Here is a 14,974-nt window from a genome sequence, read left to right as displayed (position 1 = left end):
GCTTGGGAGAAATTTAACAGCTTATTAAGCTAATGTCTAGCACATGGCCTGATGATGAAGCAAAAATCAACACTTTGCTAGCTGGATTCAAACCTAAGACCAAACACATGTTTGACGCTTTAGTTGAAATCAAGATCATGCACACAACTCTCGAGGAGGCCAAGGAAATTATTGAAAACATGGCTTCCAATGACTATGAAGTAAGTCGAGACAAAACACCCGTGGCAGTGTAAAAGAAAGGAGTCCTTCGGTTGAACTCTCAAGACACACTTTTAGCTCAAAATTAGTTGATCACTTAAAGCCTTGATGCACCGGCCAAGAAAATTGAGAAAATTCCTCAACTTCAAAGTGTCCAAGCAACACAACAAGTTTTCAATTATGGTATTTGCAGAGGTGGTCACCCTTCTGATCAATATAGTGTGATGAAGGTTCCCTAGAAGAAGATAATTATATGGGAAATAAAAAACGATAAGATAATTACAACAACAATTCCTACCCTCCTTTTGACCAAGAATGCAGGAATAACAATTCGGGCTAGAAGTAAGAGGTTGGACCCTCCAATAGACCTCGTTACAAAAACCAAAGCCCACAACATCAACCTCTTCACCAAGACCAAACTGCTTAGTTAGAAGAGACCCTTAACGAGTTTGTGCATGTCTCCCTTACCTACCAAAAGAATACAAATGCCTCCATAAAGAACCTTGAAGTCCAAACCAACCCGAAATAGCAATGCAAGGTAGAACTTGTGTTTAAACCCCTCTTAGTTGAAAAAGGCACAAACTTTTCTCAAACTTTATGCCTGCTTCTAAAAATTGTTAGTGTTTGCATGTGGTGTATAAAAATGTGTACCTAGTTGTTGACCCTTTTTTTGTTTCGATTCAACCTTTTGAAAATCCAACCCCTTTTTGCTTTGCATTGTTATGACTTTGTGTAGTTGTTATTTGTATAATTGTGGATTGATGTAATTTGTCCTTTTGGTTTGTCCTTTTGAGTTTGGAAACTCTTGTTTATTCATAGATTTGCACCTGTCTGAATATTCTAAGAAGTCTCGATGAAAGTATCCTTCGAGACTACTTTTCTTGAGGTCTTCTCATTCAATCATATTTTTTTTCACCCACAAAATTTGAACTTGAGATCTTACATAAGGGATCCAAGTCCAGTACTATCTACCCTTACCAATGACATGTTAGTTTTCCTACATTTCTTTTGTTTTTCATTTCTATTTCTTTAGACAAAAAATAAAAAAATCCCATTATCTAACTCGCAAGTCACATGCGATATATCAAGAATGTGTATCGGTGCAAGGAAATAGTGTTAACAAAATTTAAGGTTTCAATGGTTTTAGTTTAATCTAAAATCAAAATAAATCTAATTTTAAACCAATTATGTCAAGGGATTCAATGGAACATATATTAGTACGAAAAATAGTGTCACAAACATTTAAATTATGAGGATAAATTTATTCAAATATATTATTCAATGAAAACTTCTATTATAGAATATTAATAGTCACTGAGTCAAAGGACTATGATCTATACCAGGTAATAAAAAATACAATATATAGCAACGATTTCATATTAAAAACCTTTCCCCTTTAACAGTTAACTAATGTCACCGAATCAATCATCCCAAGGATCACCAATGTGTAGTTCTAAGCAATTTCATTGCCATTGTCCCATACCTAACTTGAAATAACCTTTGTATGCCAAGCGTTGTTCTACCATCAATGATTGGATTTGTTTCTGCAAAGATTCTTACTAGAACAAGTTGAATCACTCCATGATGTTTGGTTAGAGTTGATTTCACCATCATGTGGGTATATAATAGGCTTTGGAGGCATTTCAAGACTTTCAACATTTCCTTCAAGCATTTCTACAATTTTCTTCATTGAAGGACGATCATTTGGTTTAAATTGTATACACCAAAGTGCAACCATGAACATTTTTTTCACTAAAAGCTTATCCTTGTCTGAGGCATCTTCCAAGTCAATATCTTTTTCTTCCTTGAGTTCATCATATATCCAAAACGGAAAGTAATCATTGCTTGAAAGTTGATCTGGAAGAGGATCTGAGTTCCTCCTTCTACTTGCCATTTCCATCAAAAGCTTTCCAAAACTATAAACGTCGGCCTTATATGATACTCCACCAATATTTTTGTAGTATAATTCTGGAGCTATGTAGCCCAAAGTTCCAATTGCTTCAGGTAAAACAAGAGACCTATCTTTCACAGGATGTAGCTTTGCAAGTCCAAAATCTGAAACCTTTGGGATGAAGCTCTCATCTAGAAGAATATTGTGTGGCTTGATATCAAAATGTAGAATTTGCACATCACAACCTTCATGCAAATATGCAATACCCCGAGCAATGCCAAGAGATATTTCATATGTTTTCTCATAACTTAAAGGGACTCTTCCTTCTTTAGGGAAAATATATTTTTCCAATGAACCGTTAGGCATGTATTCATAAATTAAACCATGTTTTTCTCCTTCAACACAATATCCAACAAGACGTACCACATTCACGTGATGTATTCTTCCAATTGTAGCCACTTCACTAATAAACTCTTCACCATTAGCTTTAGATTTGCTCAACATCTTAATTGCCACATCTGGCCCACTTCGAAGTTTGCCTTTGTATACCGAGCCGAAACCTCCTTGACCCAATTTTTGTTTGAAATTTTTGGTCATTTTCTTGATTTCTTTGTATTCGTACCGAATAGGGTTTAGATTGTTGTCTAACAAAAACATTTCAATGTTTTCATACATTGAGTAACGTCTACGTCTCCACATGTAGATAAACACCATAAGCAAAATGGTGATTCCAAATAGAATTCTGGCTATCATGAATATCAGTAGAAGATTCCTTGCAATGGATACTCCATCATACCAGTTCTTTAGTTGCAGATATCTTATATCAAGGACAAATCCTGTGAGGGTAAATTTCAGTGAATGTGCAAGCAAATAAAGCACGCTTTGGTGTAAAATAATTAATATGAAATCATTTGACAAATTATGTGGTGGAAATTATCCATTATAATGTTTTGAAGATAGCAGGGTATAATAACATCAAAACTGAAAGAGCAAAGAGTCTATATTTGGCAAGAACTTTCTTTTATTTTTTAGTTATTTTTCCTAGATTAAACACTTATTTGATCTTCTTATTAATATTTGGTAAATATATTTATTTTAGTAAGTTGTAGCATATACTTTATATGCTACTTTAAACAAGTTTTTTAAAAACATTGACTTATGCTACTTCCAACTTTAACTATATTGTGATACTTCTAACTTGTAACTATTTTATGTTTTATTTTCTTTTTATTCTTAAAATATAAATGTTTTTTAATATCCTTTTTACGCAAATTAGTTTTTTTTTGTGTGTGTTTCTCTTCTTAAACCGTTTATTTTTTAATATTTATATTATTTATTATGCTATTTTATCATTATATTTTAAGATATTTCAACTATTATATTAATCATCAACATAATAAAGTATGATATCTATTTAACTGTATGTTGACTTATTCTATTTTAAACTTGGTTAAAATTATTTTGAGAAAAGAGATGATTTAATATAAGATTAATAATAGAATCCATGAAAAATAATAACTAAAACTAAAAAGTATAATTAAAAGAGATGATTTATATATAAAAAATTACAAGAGTTTAAAATTAATTAAAAACTAAAATTATAGTCATCCCAAAATATATTTTATCAATAATATAAAATTAAATTTTATATAAAAAATATTATATAAATATGTCCATATTTATCTCTTTACATTTCTAAACTAGTTAGGAAATAATTTTAGTTAATACTTATAATTCAAAAGAATAGCATAATAACTTTTAACCTTGAGCAACCAACTTTAAGTTACTAGCTAATATGTTATTTATTTTTGCCAAACATAATTTTAGCATTCAGAAGATGCATTGGCTCTTCGTTTTCCACAAAATTATTGTACTGTTTAAATATTTATAAATATATAATCTAACACTTAAGAATTTTTATATTAATGCGTGTTTTCGGAATAAATATATAAACAATACTTAATATGTGTCTGACCATCAATCAAGAAACTAATAATCTCCTATAAAAAAATGCTAATGCTGGAATATTCATGTTGAAATATAAACTTGATTTGGGCCTAAATTAATTATTTGGTTCCTTGGACTTAGTTATTTTGGGTTTAAGTAATTATGGGTCATGTTTCTAGAGAATTCTTGTAGTGTTTGGAGTGTCTAGATATTTTTTATGGTTTTAATATTCTCTAGAATACTCTTTGGATCTCTAGAGTTGAGAACTCTCTAGAATTAGTGTGTCTAGAGTTCTCCTTAGAGTATAAATAGAGATGTAATCCTACACATTTGTATCAAGCAAAAATACAAAGTTCTCTCCTCCATAAAGAATTCTCATTCCTATCAAGTTTCTATTCAAAGTCTCCAATATTCCTAAACACTTTTCCTAAACATAAAAAGCCTTATTTCCAACAAAGTGGTATCAGAGCTTCAAGATCCTCAAAAGATGGCGAATGGAGGTTTTCCTTTCCAAATGCCGATGCTCACAAAGAACAACTATGATAATTGGAGTATCAAGATGAAGGCGCTACTAGGAGCTCAAGATGTGTGGGATATCGTAGAGAATGGCTTCGAGGAGCAAGATGAAGCCTCGCTAAGCCAAGGTGTAAAGGAGACGTTGAAGGAGTCAAGAAAGATAGACAAGAAAGCTCTCTTTCTCATTTATCAATCGGTAGATGAAGATACATTTGAGAAGATATCCAACGCAACGACGGCCAAAGAAGCATGGGATAAGCTTCAAACTTGCAACAAAGGAGTTGAGCAGGTAAAAAAGATTCGTCTTCAAACTCTTAGAGGTGACTTTGAGCGTTTGTTTATGGAGGAGTCCGAGTCAATTTCTGATTATTTTTCTCGAGTATTGGCCGTAGTCAATCAACTTAAAAGAAATGGTGAAGATGTTGATGAGGTGAAGGTCATGGAAAAAATACTTCGAACTTTAAATCCAAGTTTTGACTTCATTGTTACCAACATTGAAGAAAACAAGGATTTAAAGACCATGACTATTGAGCAACTCATGGGTTCCTTACAAGCATACGAAGAAAAACAAAAGAGAAAAATTAAACAAAAGGAGGCTACAGAGCAACTACTACAACTCAACATAAAGGAAGCAAACTATGCAAATTACAAGAGCCAAAGAGGATGAGGTCGCGGCCAAGATCGTGAACGTGGACGAGGACATGGAGGAGAAGGAAGAGGTGGTTACAACAACCACTCCAAAAAATTCAACAATGGAGGAAGAAGTTGGAATCCACAAGTAACAAGAGGTCGTGGAAGAGGAAATTCATGGTCGAGGTATGACAAATCACAAATCAAGTGTTTCAATTGCAACAAGATTGGTCACTATGCATCCGAGTGTAGATTCTCGAAGAAGGTTGAAGAGAAAGCTAACTTCGTAGAAGAAAAAGGCGGAGAAGAAGAAACTTCGCTATTCGCGTGCCAAAACAAATTTGAAGAGAAAAGAAACAAGTGGTACCTCGACACCGGCGCAAGCAACCACATGTGCGGCGATAAAAGCATGTTCGTGGAGATCAATGAAGCGGCAACTGGCGATGTCTCATTTGGAGATGACTCAAAGATACCAGTCAAAGGCAAAGGTAAAATTCTCATACGTTTGAAGAATGGGAGTCATCAATTCATATCCAATGTCTACTATGTGCCTAACATGAAGAATAATATTTTGAGCTTGGGACAATTATTAGAGAAAGGCTATGACATCCATTTGAAAGAACACAGTCTTTTCTTAAGAGATTGTAGACATAACTTGATTGCTAAGGTGCCTATGTCAAAGAATAGAATGTTCCTCTTGAACATTCAAAATGATGTGACAAAGTGTCTCAAGGCTTGCTATACCGACTCTTCGTGGCTATGGCATCTATGGTTCGGGCACCTCAACTTCGACGGTCTAGAACGTTTAGCGAAGAAGGAGATGGTGAGAGGCTTGCCTAGCATCAACCACCCAGACCAACTTTGCGAAGGATGTCTAATTGGGAAGCAATTTCGTAAAAGTTTTCCAAAGGAATCAACAACAAGAGCAACAAAGCCGCTAGAGCTCATACACACCGATGTCTGTGGACCAATCAAACCCAATTCATTTGGTAAGAATAAGTACTTTCTCCTCTTTATTGATGATTATTCCAGAAAAACCTGGGTTTATTTCTTGAAGGAGAAATCAGAAGTGTTTGAAAACTTTAAGAAGTTCAAAGCCCTCGTGGAGAAAGAAAGTGGTCTTTCCATCAAGGCCATGAGATCTGATCGAGGAGGAGAGTTCACTTCAAATAAGTTCAACAAATATTGTGAAGACCATGGAATCCGTCGCCCACTGACAGTGCCAAGATCGCCACAACAAAATGGAGTAGCAGAGAGAAAGAACCGGACCATACTTAACATGGTGCGAAGCATGCTCAAAAGCAAGAAGATGCCGAAGGAGTTTTGGGCTGAAGCAGTGGCATGTGCAGTTTACCAAACAAATCGTTCCCCAACAAGAAGCGTGCATGAGAAGACACCACAAGAAGCATGGAGTGGAAGGAAGCCTGGGATCTCTCACCTCAAAGTGTTTGGAAGCATTGCCTATACTCATGTTCCAGACGAAAAGAGGACAAAGCTCGATGATAAAAGTGAGAAGTACGTGTTTGTGGGTTACGACTCAAGATCCAAGGGATACAAGCTCTATAATCCAAATAGTAGAAAGATCGTCATAAGTCGCGACGTGGAGTTCGACGAAGAAGATTGTTGGGATTGGAGTGTTCAAGAAGATAAGTATGATTTTCTTCCTTATTTTGAAGAAGATGATGAAATTGAACAACCAATCATAGAGGAACATATTACACCACCTGCCTCACCGACACCAAGGCTGGATGAAACAAGTTCAAGTGAGAGGACACCGCGACTAAGGAGCATTGAAGAGATTTATGAGGTAACCAAAAACCTAAACGACATTAGCCTCTTTTGTCTTTTTGGTGATTGTGAGCCTCTAAGCTATCAAGAAGCAGCGGGAAACATAAAGTGGAAAGACGCCATGGACGAAGAAATCAAGTCAATCACGAAGAATGATACGTGGGAACTTACTACACTTCCACGAGGACACAAAGCAATCGGAGTAAGATGGGTGTACAAGGCAAAGAAGAATGCTAAAGGAGAAGTGGAGAGATACAAAGCAAGATTGGTGGCTAAAGGCTATAGTCAAAGACAAGGAATTGACTATGATGAGGTATTTGCTCCTGTTGCTCGTCTTGAAACTATTAGACTGATCATTTCTTTGGCAGCCCAAAATAAATGGAAGATCTATCAAATGGATGTGAAGTCAGCCTTCTTGAATGGTTTTCTCGAAGAAGAAGTCTACATTGAGCAACCACTGGGCTATGAAGTAAAAGGGCAAGAAGAAAAAGTCTTGAAGTTGAAGAAGGCGTTGTACGGTCTCAAGCAAGCACCGAGAGCTTGGAATGTTCGAATCGACAAGTACTTTCAAGACAAGAACTTCATCAAGTGTCCATATGAGCATGCACTCTATATCAAAGCGCAAAGTGGAGATATTTTGATTGTGTGTTTGTATGTAGATGACTTGATCTTCACAGGGAACAATCCAAGCATGTTCGAAGAGTTCAAGAAAGATATGTCAAATGAATTTGAGATGACGGATATGGGGCTCATGGCATATTATCTCGGCATCGAAGTAAATCAAGAAGACAAAGGAATTTTCATCACCCAAGAAGGCTATGCCAAAGAAGTCCTTAAGAAGTTCAAGATGGAAGACGCCAATCCAGTTGGCACCCCGATGGAATGTGGCAGCAAGTTGAGCAAGCATGAAAAAGGAGAGAATGTGGATCCAACTCTTTACAAAAGTTTGGTTGGAAGTTTACGTTACTTGACATGTACAAGGCCGGATATTCTCTATGCTGTAGGAGTAGTAAGTCGCTACATGGAAGCTCCAACCACAACTCATTTCAAGGCGGCAAAGAGAATCCTTCGATACATCAAAGGTACAACAAACTTTGGCTTGCACTATTACTCTTCTGACAATTATGACATTGTTGGCTATAGTGATAGCGATTGGAGTGGAGACTTGGATGATAGAAAGAGCACTACTGGTTTTGTGTTCTTTATGGGAGATACTGCTTTCACTTGGATGTCAAAGAAGCAACCAATAGTCACACTATCAACTTGTGAAGCTGAGTATGTCGCTGCCACATCATGCGTTTGTCATGCAATTTGGCTAAGGAACTTGTTGAAAGAGTTAAAAATGCCACAAGAAGAACCTATGGAAATATGTGTTGACAATAAATCAGCACTCGCTTTGGCAAAGAATCCAGTCTTTCATGAAAGAAGTAAGCACATCGACACCCGTTACCACTTCATAAGAGAATGCATTGAGATGAAGGAGGTAAAGTTGAAGTATGTGATGTCTCAAGATCAAGCTGCCGACATTTTCACAAAGCCACTCAAGTTGGAAACTTTCGTGAAGCTAAGGAGTATGCTTGGAGTCACAAATCAAGTTTAAGGGGGGATGTTGAAATATAAACTTGATTTGGGCCTAAATTAATTATTTGGTTCCTTGGACTTAGTTATTTTGGGCTTAAGTAATTATGGGTCATGTTTCTAGAGAATTCTTGTAGTGTTTGGAGTGTCTAGATATTTCTTATGGTTTTAATATTCTCTAGAATACTCTTTGGATCTCTAGAGTTGAGAACTCTCTAGAATTAGTGTGTCTAGAGTTCTCCTTAGAGTATAAATAGAGATGTAATCCTACACATTTGTATCAAGCAAAAATACAAAGTTCTCTCCTCTATAAAGAATTCTCATTCCTATCAAGTTTCTATTCAAAGTCTCCAATATTCCTAAACACTTTTCCTAAACATAAAAAGCCTTATTTCCAACAATTCATCCCTATTTACGTAGTAGTGCTTACTAATAAGTCAAAATAAAATTAATACAATACTTGAGGTGGAGAAAACAGCTTAAGAGAAATGACAAAGATATGGGAGAGCGAGCTTACCAACTATATGGGGAGAAGGAGAATAGTACCGTATATATCCCAGAATCAGATATGTAATTCCCAGAATACCTGAAACAAGATATTAACATATATTGTAAGGAGTTAGTTGTACAACAAATTTTACATAAAAATAAAAATGTAAAATAAGAAAAGTGCGGAAAAAGATAAAAAAAGAAAATGTGAGTATTTAAAAAGACTGATTATAACTCAAAAGAAAATGTGAGTATTTAAAAAGACTGATTATAAAAAGAAAACATGAGTATTTAAAAAGAAAAGTGAATTGTACTACAATGAGTTTCTTATTATTTGGGTTAATTATAACTCAAAAGAGTGATGTAATAGTACAAGATTTGGCTGTGTTCACCTGTGAGAAACAATTTATTTACTATAGTAACATGGTTTGATTTTTTGCATGTAAAAATCTGTGTGGACCAACTATGATCATTGACACTTGACAAAAGAAAATATGTGTCAACTGTAATGACATTTATACACGTCTAGATTGATATGCATATAATAATATTTAAAAATTTGGAAATGACATCATTAGAATTATTCTCACAACTCTTGTAATATACAAGTATAAAGAATGATTTTACTAACTTAATAAAATTCAGAAAAAATAATAATAATAATAATAATAATAATAATAATAATAATAAAAGATTGGGAAGGCAGATAGAAGAATATATATGTTCTCACCGCAATACTTGGTCGTTTTGTAATATTTGTAGCCCAACATATAGCAGTATCTCTTTTCTTCACATCCAATTTCTCCCGTGGTTTGATTGATGTTGCAACCTCTGTAACCCTTTCCGCATTGATCTCTACAAATAACTGTTGAGAACCAAGATAACCGAAATCCTTGGTGCAGCCACTTGCGGATATCAGCATAGGAAACGTTCCTGTAACGTTTCCAGCTTGCAAAGGTAGTAGCCGTTAAACGGCACCCAACCTTGATGTCCATCATACTAAGTTCGCCAAAGCCATTCAGAAGGGCATAGATATGGCCTCCTCCTCCGGAATCACAACGACGAACGGCATTCACTTCAACATATCGAGGATCATCATTCACTTTCTTAGTACAGTTCAGAAACACTACATTTCGAGGATAGTAATCCTCATCCTGATACTCCTTCACATCCGTAAAAAATAGCGGATCATCATCACTGAAATTAAATCTCTGTAAAACATAGCGAGGAATGGAGCAAGCAGTATCCTCCGCGATACCCGCATCTGTCAATCGGATCTGATACCTCTTGTAATCGATATCCTGCACATGGTATTTCCCCGAAAACAGAGTTAGCACTGTCGCGTTGTTCACACAATCTAATTCGTACCTTGAGAGGCCACAACCATCTGGGTGACCTTTCAGTCGAAATGGATATGTTATGTTCTGAACTTTGCCGCATGAAGAAAGAGGACAGGATGGGTGATGCTTGGCAAAGCAAGTTTGTTGGAATAGCACAATAATTATGAAAGCCACAAAGGCAATCACTGATTGTGCACAGCGGAAGAAGGAAGATAAGATAACCATTAATTGTAAACTCTGCTCTGCTCGTCTAAGTGGAGAAAATGATGGTTAAATAATATTCTTCAATAATCAACATGACATGAATAAAGTTGGAACCACTCGTTGAAATTTATAGAACAAACGAACGCGGTTCCGTGTCGAACTCGTTGTAATTTTTATAATGTTTTTTAATTAATTGATATTATAAAAATATTTACATGCATAAAAATTAATTTCAATGTAAAATAACTAGTACGGATGAAATTTTTGTTAGACTACTAAGTCAGGCATTTGCAATAACTCAATATTCTATGAAACCCCACCAAAGTCACAACTCACAAGCTACAAGACAGATGACGGAATAGTAAACGCAACGCGGAGTTGTTGTTGCTGGTACTCCCCGGTGCCTATAAAGACAACCTGATGCTGCAATGAATTTTGGGGCCTGCTTGCAACAGACAATGCTCAATTTTCAGAAATTGTCTCTTCTAATTCTATTGACTTTGGTGTTTCAGCCTGTGAATGTGATAGGCAAGAACCACTACTGCATGCAGAAATGTGGTCGCGTTCATATTCAATTTCCATTTTATCTCAGAAACAGCAATAAGTTCAATCACACCACAGACTATCCCACTGGGTTCGGTCTGTTATGCACTGAAAAAGATGATACTTTGCTGGAGCTACCTTCTGTTCCAATAAAATTGTTTGTCAGAAACATTGATTACAAATCTCAGCAAATTGAAATCTACGACCCTCAAAATTGCCTTCCAAGTCAGCTCTTGAAACTCGGCAATGCATCCATTTCTCCTTTCCAATTTTCGAAGCCAAAAGGTTTTTATGATTACGAGAAAGATTTATACGATTCCAGGACTAACGTTTCCTTCTTCCGTTGTGATTCAAGGTCACTGTGCCCTATTTTTCTACTTGACCCATCGGACGACGTTAATCTATTTATCCCCGATATACTATACTGCACTAAGCTGAAAGATATTTTGTCCGTGAAGTGGTACTTCAATATGGAAGATTGGGATTCAGCAGTGCTTATGGAATGGTCAAAACCTAACTGTAGTTACTGTGAAGCACAAGGCCAGAAATGTAGATGGAAGAATGGTACCAACGGTGAAACTGAATGTTTCGTTTGCCCAACAAACAAGATTCCGACACGGACTGTTCTAATCATTGCTGCAGGTATGCAATCTCCTTTTGCCTGACCTTTCCTTCTACTTCTACACAGTTTCAAATTACAGCAGTACAATAATATTGCAGTTTTAGAAGTCTCTGAACCAGTGACTACTGACTACTATGGCTACATCAGCAGCCTTTGCTTATAATTTTGCAGTTTTGGTAATTACAACAACCGGAATTGCAACTGCATTTTAACCCTTGCTCTTATATTGTTATCCATTTCGTCTAACATGATTTTCCATTAACAGGAGGAATAGTTGGTTTGATGCTTTTGCTGCTATTGGCCAAGGCATTGTTTCATGTGTATTGCTATCATAAGATGAAAGGAGAAGACCAGGCTCGGATAGAGAAATTCTTGGAGGATTATAGGGCAATGAAGCCTACTCGATTCACTTATGCTGACATTAAGAGAATGACAAATGGGCTTAGTGAGAGTTTAGGGGAAGGGGCTCATGGAGCAGTGTTCAAAGGAATGCTCTCCCGAGAAATTCTTGTTGCTGTGAAGATACTCAACAACGCAGTGGGTGACGGAAAGGATTTCATGAATGAAGTGGGGACTATTGGGAAAATTCATCATGTTAACGTTGTTCGTTTGCTCGGATTCTGCGCAGAAGGGTTCCACCATGCTCTTGTTTATGATTTCTTCCCAAATGGATCGCTGCAGAGATTCTTGGCTCCGCCTGACAACAAGGATGTTTTCCTTGGTTGGGACAAGTTGCAAAGAATTGCTATGGGTGTTGCCAGAGGGATTGAGTATCTCCACCTTGGCTGTGACCAAAGAATACTTCACTTTGATATCAATCCTCACAATGTTTTGCTAGATGAGGACCTCATTCCAAAAATCACTGATTTTGGACTTGCTAAGTTGTGTCCCAAAAATCAAAACACGGTGTCCATGAGTGCAGCCAAGGGAACCTTGGGCTACATTGCCCCTGAAGTTTTCTCAAGAAGCTACGGTAATGTGTCATATAAGTCTGACATTTACAGCTATGGGATGTTGCTGCTGGAGATGGTTGGAGGAAGAAAGAATACAAATGTGTCATTAGAGGAAAGTTTCCAAGTTCTATACCCTGAATGGATCTATAACTTGCTAGAAGGCAGAGACACACATGTTACCATTGAGAATGAGGGAGATGTGAAAACTGCAAAGAAACTTGCCATTATAGGACTTTGGTGCATTCAGTGGAATCCAGTGGACCGTCCATCCATAAAAACGGTTGTGCAAATGCTTGAAGAGGATGGAGACAAATTAATTGCACCCCCCAATCCTTTTGGCACCACCAATTCTTCTGGAACAAATGTCGTTGTTCCAACAAGGCGTCAGAATTTCGAGTTGGAAATTATTCATGAAACAAATGAGTAAATTATGCTGGTTACTTTTAGGTTCCTTCAAATGTAATATGTCGTTTGTACAAGTTGTACGATTTGAGTACTATTAACAGTCTATTAGACTATTATCCATATATCTTATTAATCTACTTGTTTATTGTTTCTTACATTATGCTTCTATATTATACTTATGAATTTTAGTTTTAACACTTGTGTCCTACGAATAGAGAGATATATACTTCAATAGTGTTGAAGCACTTGTAACAAAAAATTGCTGTTAGATAAAATCAAAATGCTTTTTCGTCTTTAACTTCTTGTATTGCTTGTTTGAACTCATCCGTGATGCATGTTTCAGATAACATCCACATCACAACTACAAAAGAATGTGAAAGCTAATATGTGACTCAGCTCACGTCTATTTCACCAAAACATGGAACTAAACACATGTGTAGCAGTATTAAAATGCACCCTGATGGAAGTTAATGACCCCTCTATTTGAAAATAATTCAAATTTCTACGATATTATTCTGATTTAAAAAGGATATTATCTTATCTCTAAAATATTGTTTAGATTTAAAGATATTATCAGTAAAATAAGTATGAGATTTGTTTCACCTTTTAAGATTAAGATATTAGGTCTATAATAGAAATTATTGATATGAGAAAACTCAACTCACCTAACTACTCTAGATGAGAGAGGGTCATGTAATTGCAGGGTTTATAAGTTTGTTCAGTAAACTTGTAGTGAAGATGAATAAAATATCAATGAAGCTCTTTGATTTGCATAATATATCTCATTCTTTTATAATGTATCTCTACACAAACAACACAAAAATAAAACCCATAAAGTGATATCGAAACCGATAGTTTTTGTTGTCTGATGACCAAATCAAAGAAGAGTATTGAAGCTTGAGGAAGTTGTCTTCATGGCAATGTGGAAGTCAAGTGACCAGGCCCAATCCTAATTAAAGGTAGTCTAGTGGTGCCCTGGCATTCGGCTTCCTCTTGTTTCAGTGCTTCTCATTTTATTTTAGGTTCCCATTCTCAACAACTCAACCTCAAATTTCAAGCACCAATTCAATGAGCAATTCAACATTGAATTTCCACCGAGATTTGAAATGACCTCTATCATTTTCTAAGTTGTGGCAATGGAACCAATTTCTCTATGATAAAATGCATAGAGAGTTCACATCACCAAGTACACCTTCTTCCCCGTCTTTGACTCCAACAACAGTGGTACCCACATCAACATCATGTGCCTCCATAGTCTACTTCCACCCTTCAACACCCCAAAACTAGAACTACTAGAAAGAATGGATTTAACATCGCTACATAAACATTATTTTTTTTCAAAAACCGATGTTAACCAAAATATGGTGGCATATTCGTAAATAACATGAGTTCATTAATGTTGATTTTTGAAAAAACAGATGTTAACATCAGTTTTTCAAAAAACAATGTTAACGTGGTGATGTTAACATCAGTTTTTCCAGAAACTGATGTTGATTTGTTGTTAGCAACATCGATTTTATTTAAAAACCGATATTGTACAAACTTTTATAAAAATTGCTCTGGCACCTAAAACCCTCAAGTTCCCTCACTTTGCAACCTTTCTCACTGTCACTTGAACCCTATTTCACTCGAACCCTTTGTCATTCTCACTCAAACCCTTTCTGACTCTCACTCTCACTCTTGCGGCATTGAAACTCCTCAATATCGGTGTCACTCTTGCTTTCACTCTCGGTCTTCACGGCAGTGACAACATTACGAAAGGTTTTCGAGTGAGTGCCTTTGTGACTAAAGCTGAGGAGACATTTCGTAAGTTCTTTGCATACTTCATTGTGTCAAGTGTGATTGATGGCTCTAGTGTTTTATGAGTTTC

At 36.1% G+C, this 14,974-nt stretch overlaps 2 protein-coding genes across 2 annotated transcripts; one reads left to right on the top strand and one right to left on the bottom strand.

Annotated features, from left to right (window-relative positions):
• Nucleotides 1-1,478: 1,478 nt before the first annotated feature.
• LOC100817208 (LEAF RUST 10 DISEASE-RESISTANCE LOCUS RECEPTOR-LIKE PROTEIN KINASE-like 2.1) lies at nucleotides 1,479-10,783 on the bottom strand. Its single transcript, XM_006596730.3, has 3 exons — nucleotides 9,768-10,783; nucleotides 9,066-9,134; nucleotides 1,479-2,925 (listed from the first exon to the last, which is right to left on the bottom strand). Exons 1-3 carry the CDS (start codon nucleotides 10,600-10,602, stop codon nucleotides 1,724-1,726), a joined length of 2,106 nt encoding a protein of 701 aa, XP_006596793.2. The 5' UTR covers nucleotides 10,603-10,783; the 3' UTR covers nucleotides 1,479-1,723.
• A 106-nt stretch (nucleotides 10,784-10,889) lies between these two features.
• LOC100816669 (rust resistance kinase Lr10) lies at nucleotides 10,890-13,253 on the top strand. The gene is made up of 2 exons (XM_003544010.5): nucleotides 10,890-11,766; nucleotides 12,012-13,253. Exons 1-2 carry the CDS (start codon nucleotides 11,010-11,012, stop codon nucleotides 13,124-13,126), a joined length of 1,872 nt encoding a protein of 623 aa, XP_003544058.1. The 5' UTR covers nucleotides 10,890-11,009; the 3' UTR covers nucleotides 13,127-13,253.
• The last annotated feature ends 1,721 nt before the right edge of the window (nucleotides 13,254-14,974 follow it).

This window comes from Glycine max, chromosome 14 (assembly GCF_000004515.6).
Source record: "Glycine max cultivar Williams 82 chromosome 14, Glycine_max_v4.0, whole genome shotgun sequence".
NCBI lineage: Eukaryota > Viridiplantae > Streptophyta > Magnoliopsida > Fabales > Fabaceae > Glycine > Glycine max.
This window is presented reverse-complemented; position numbering and strand designations above follow the sequence as displayed.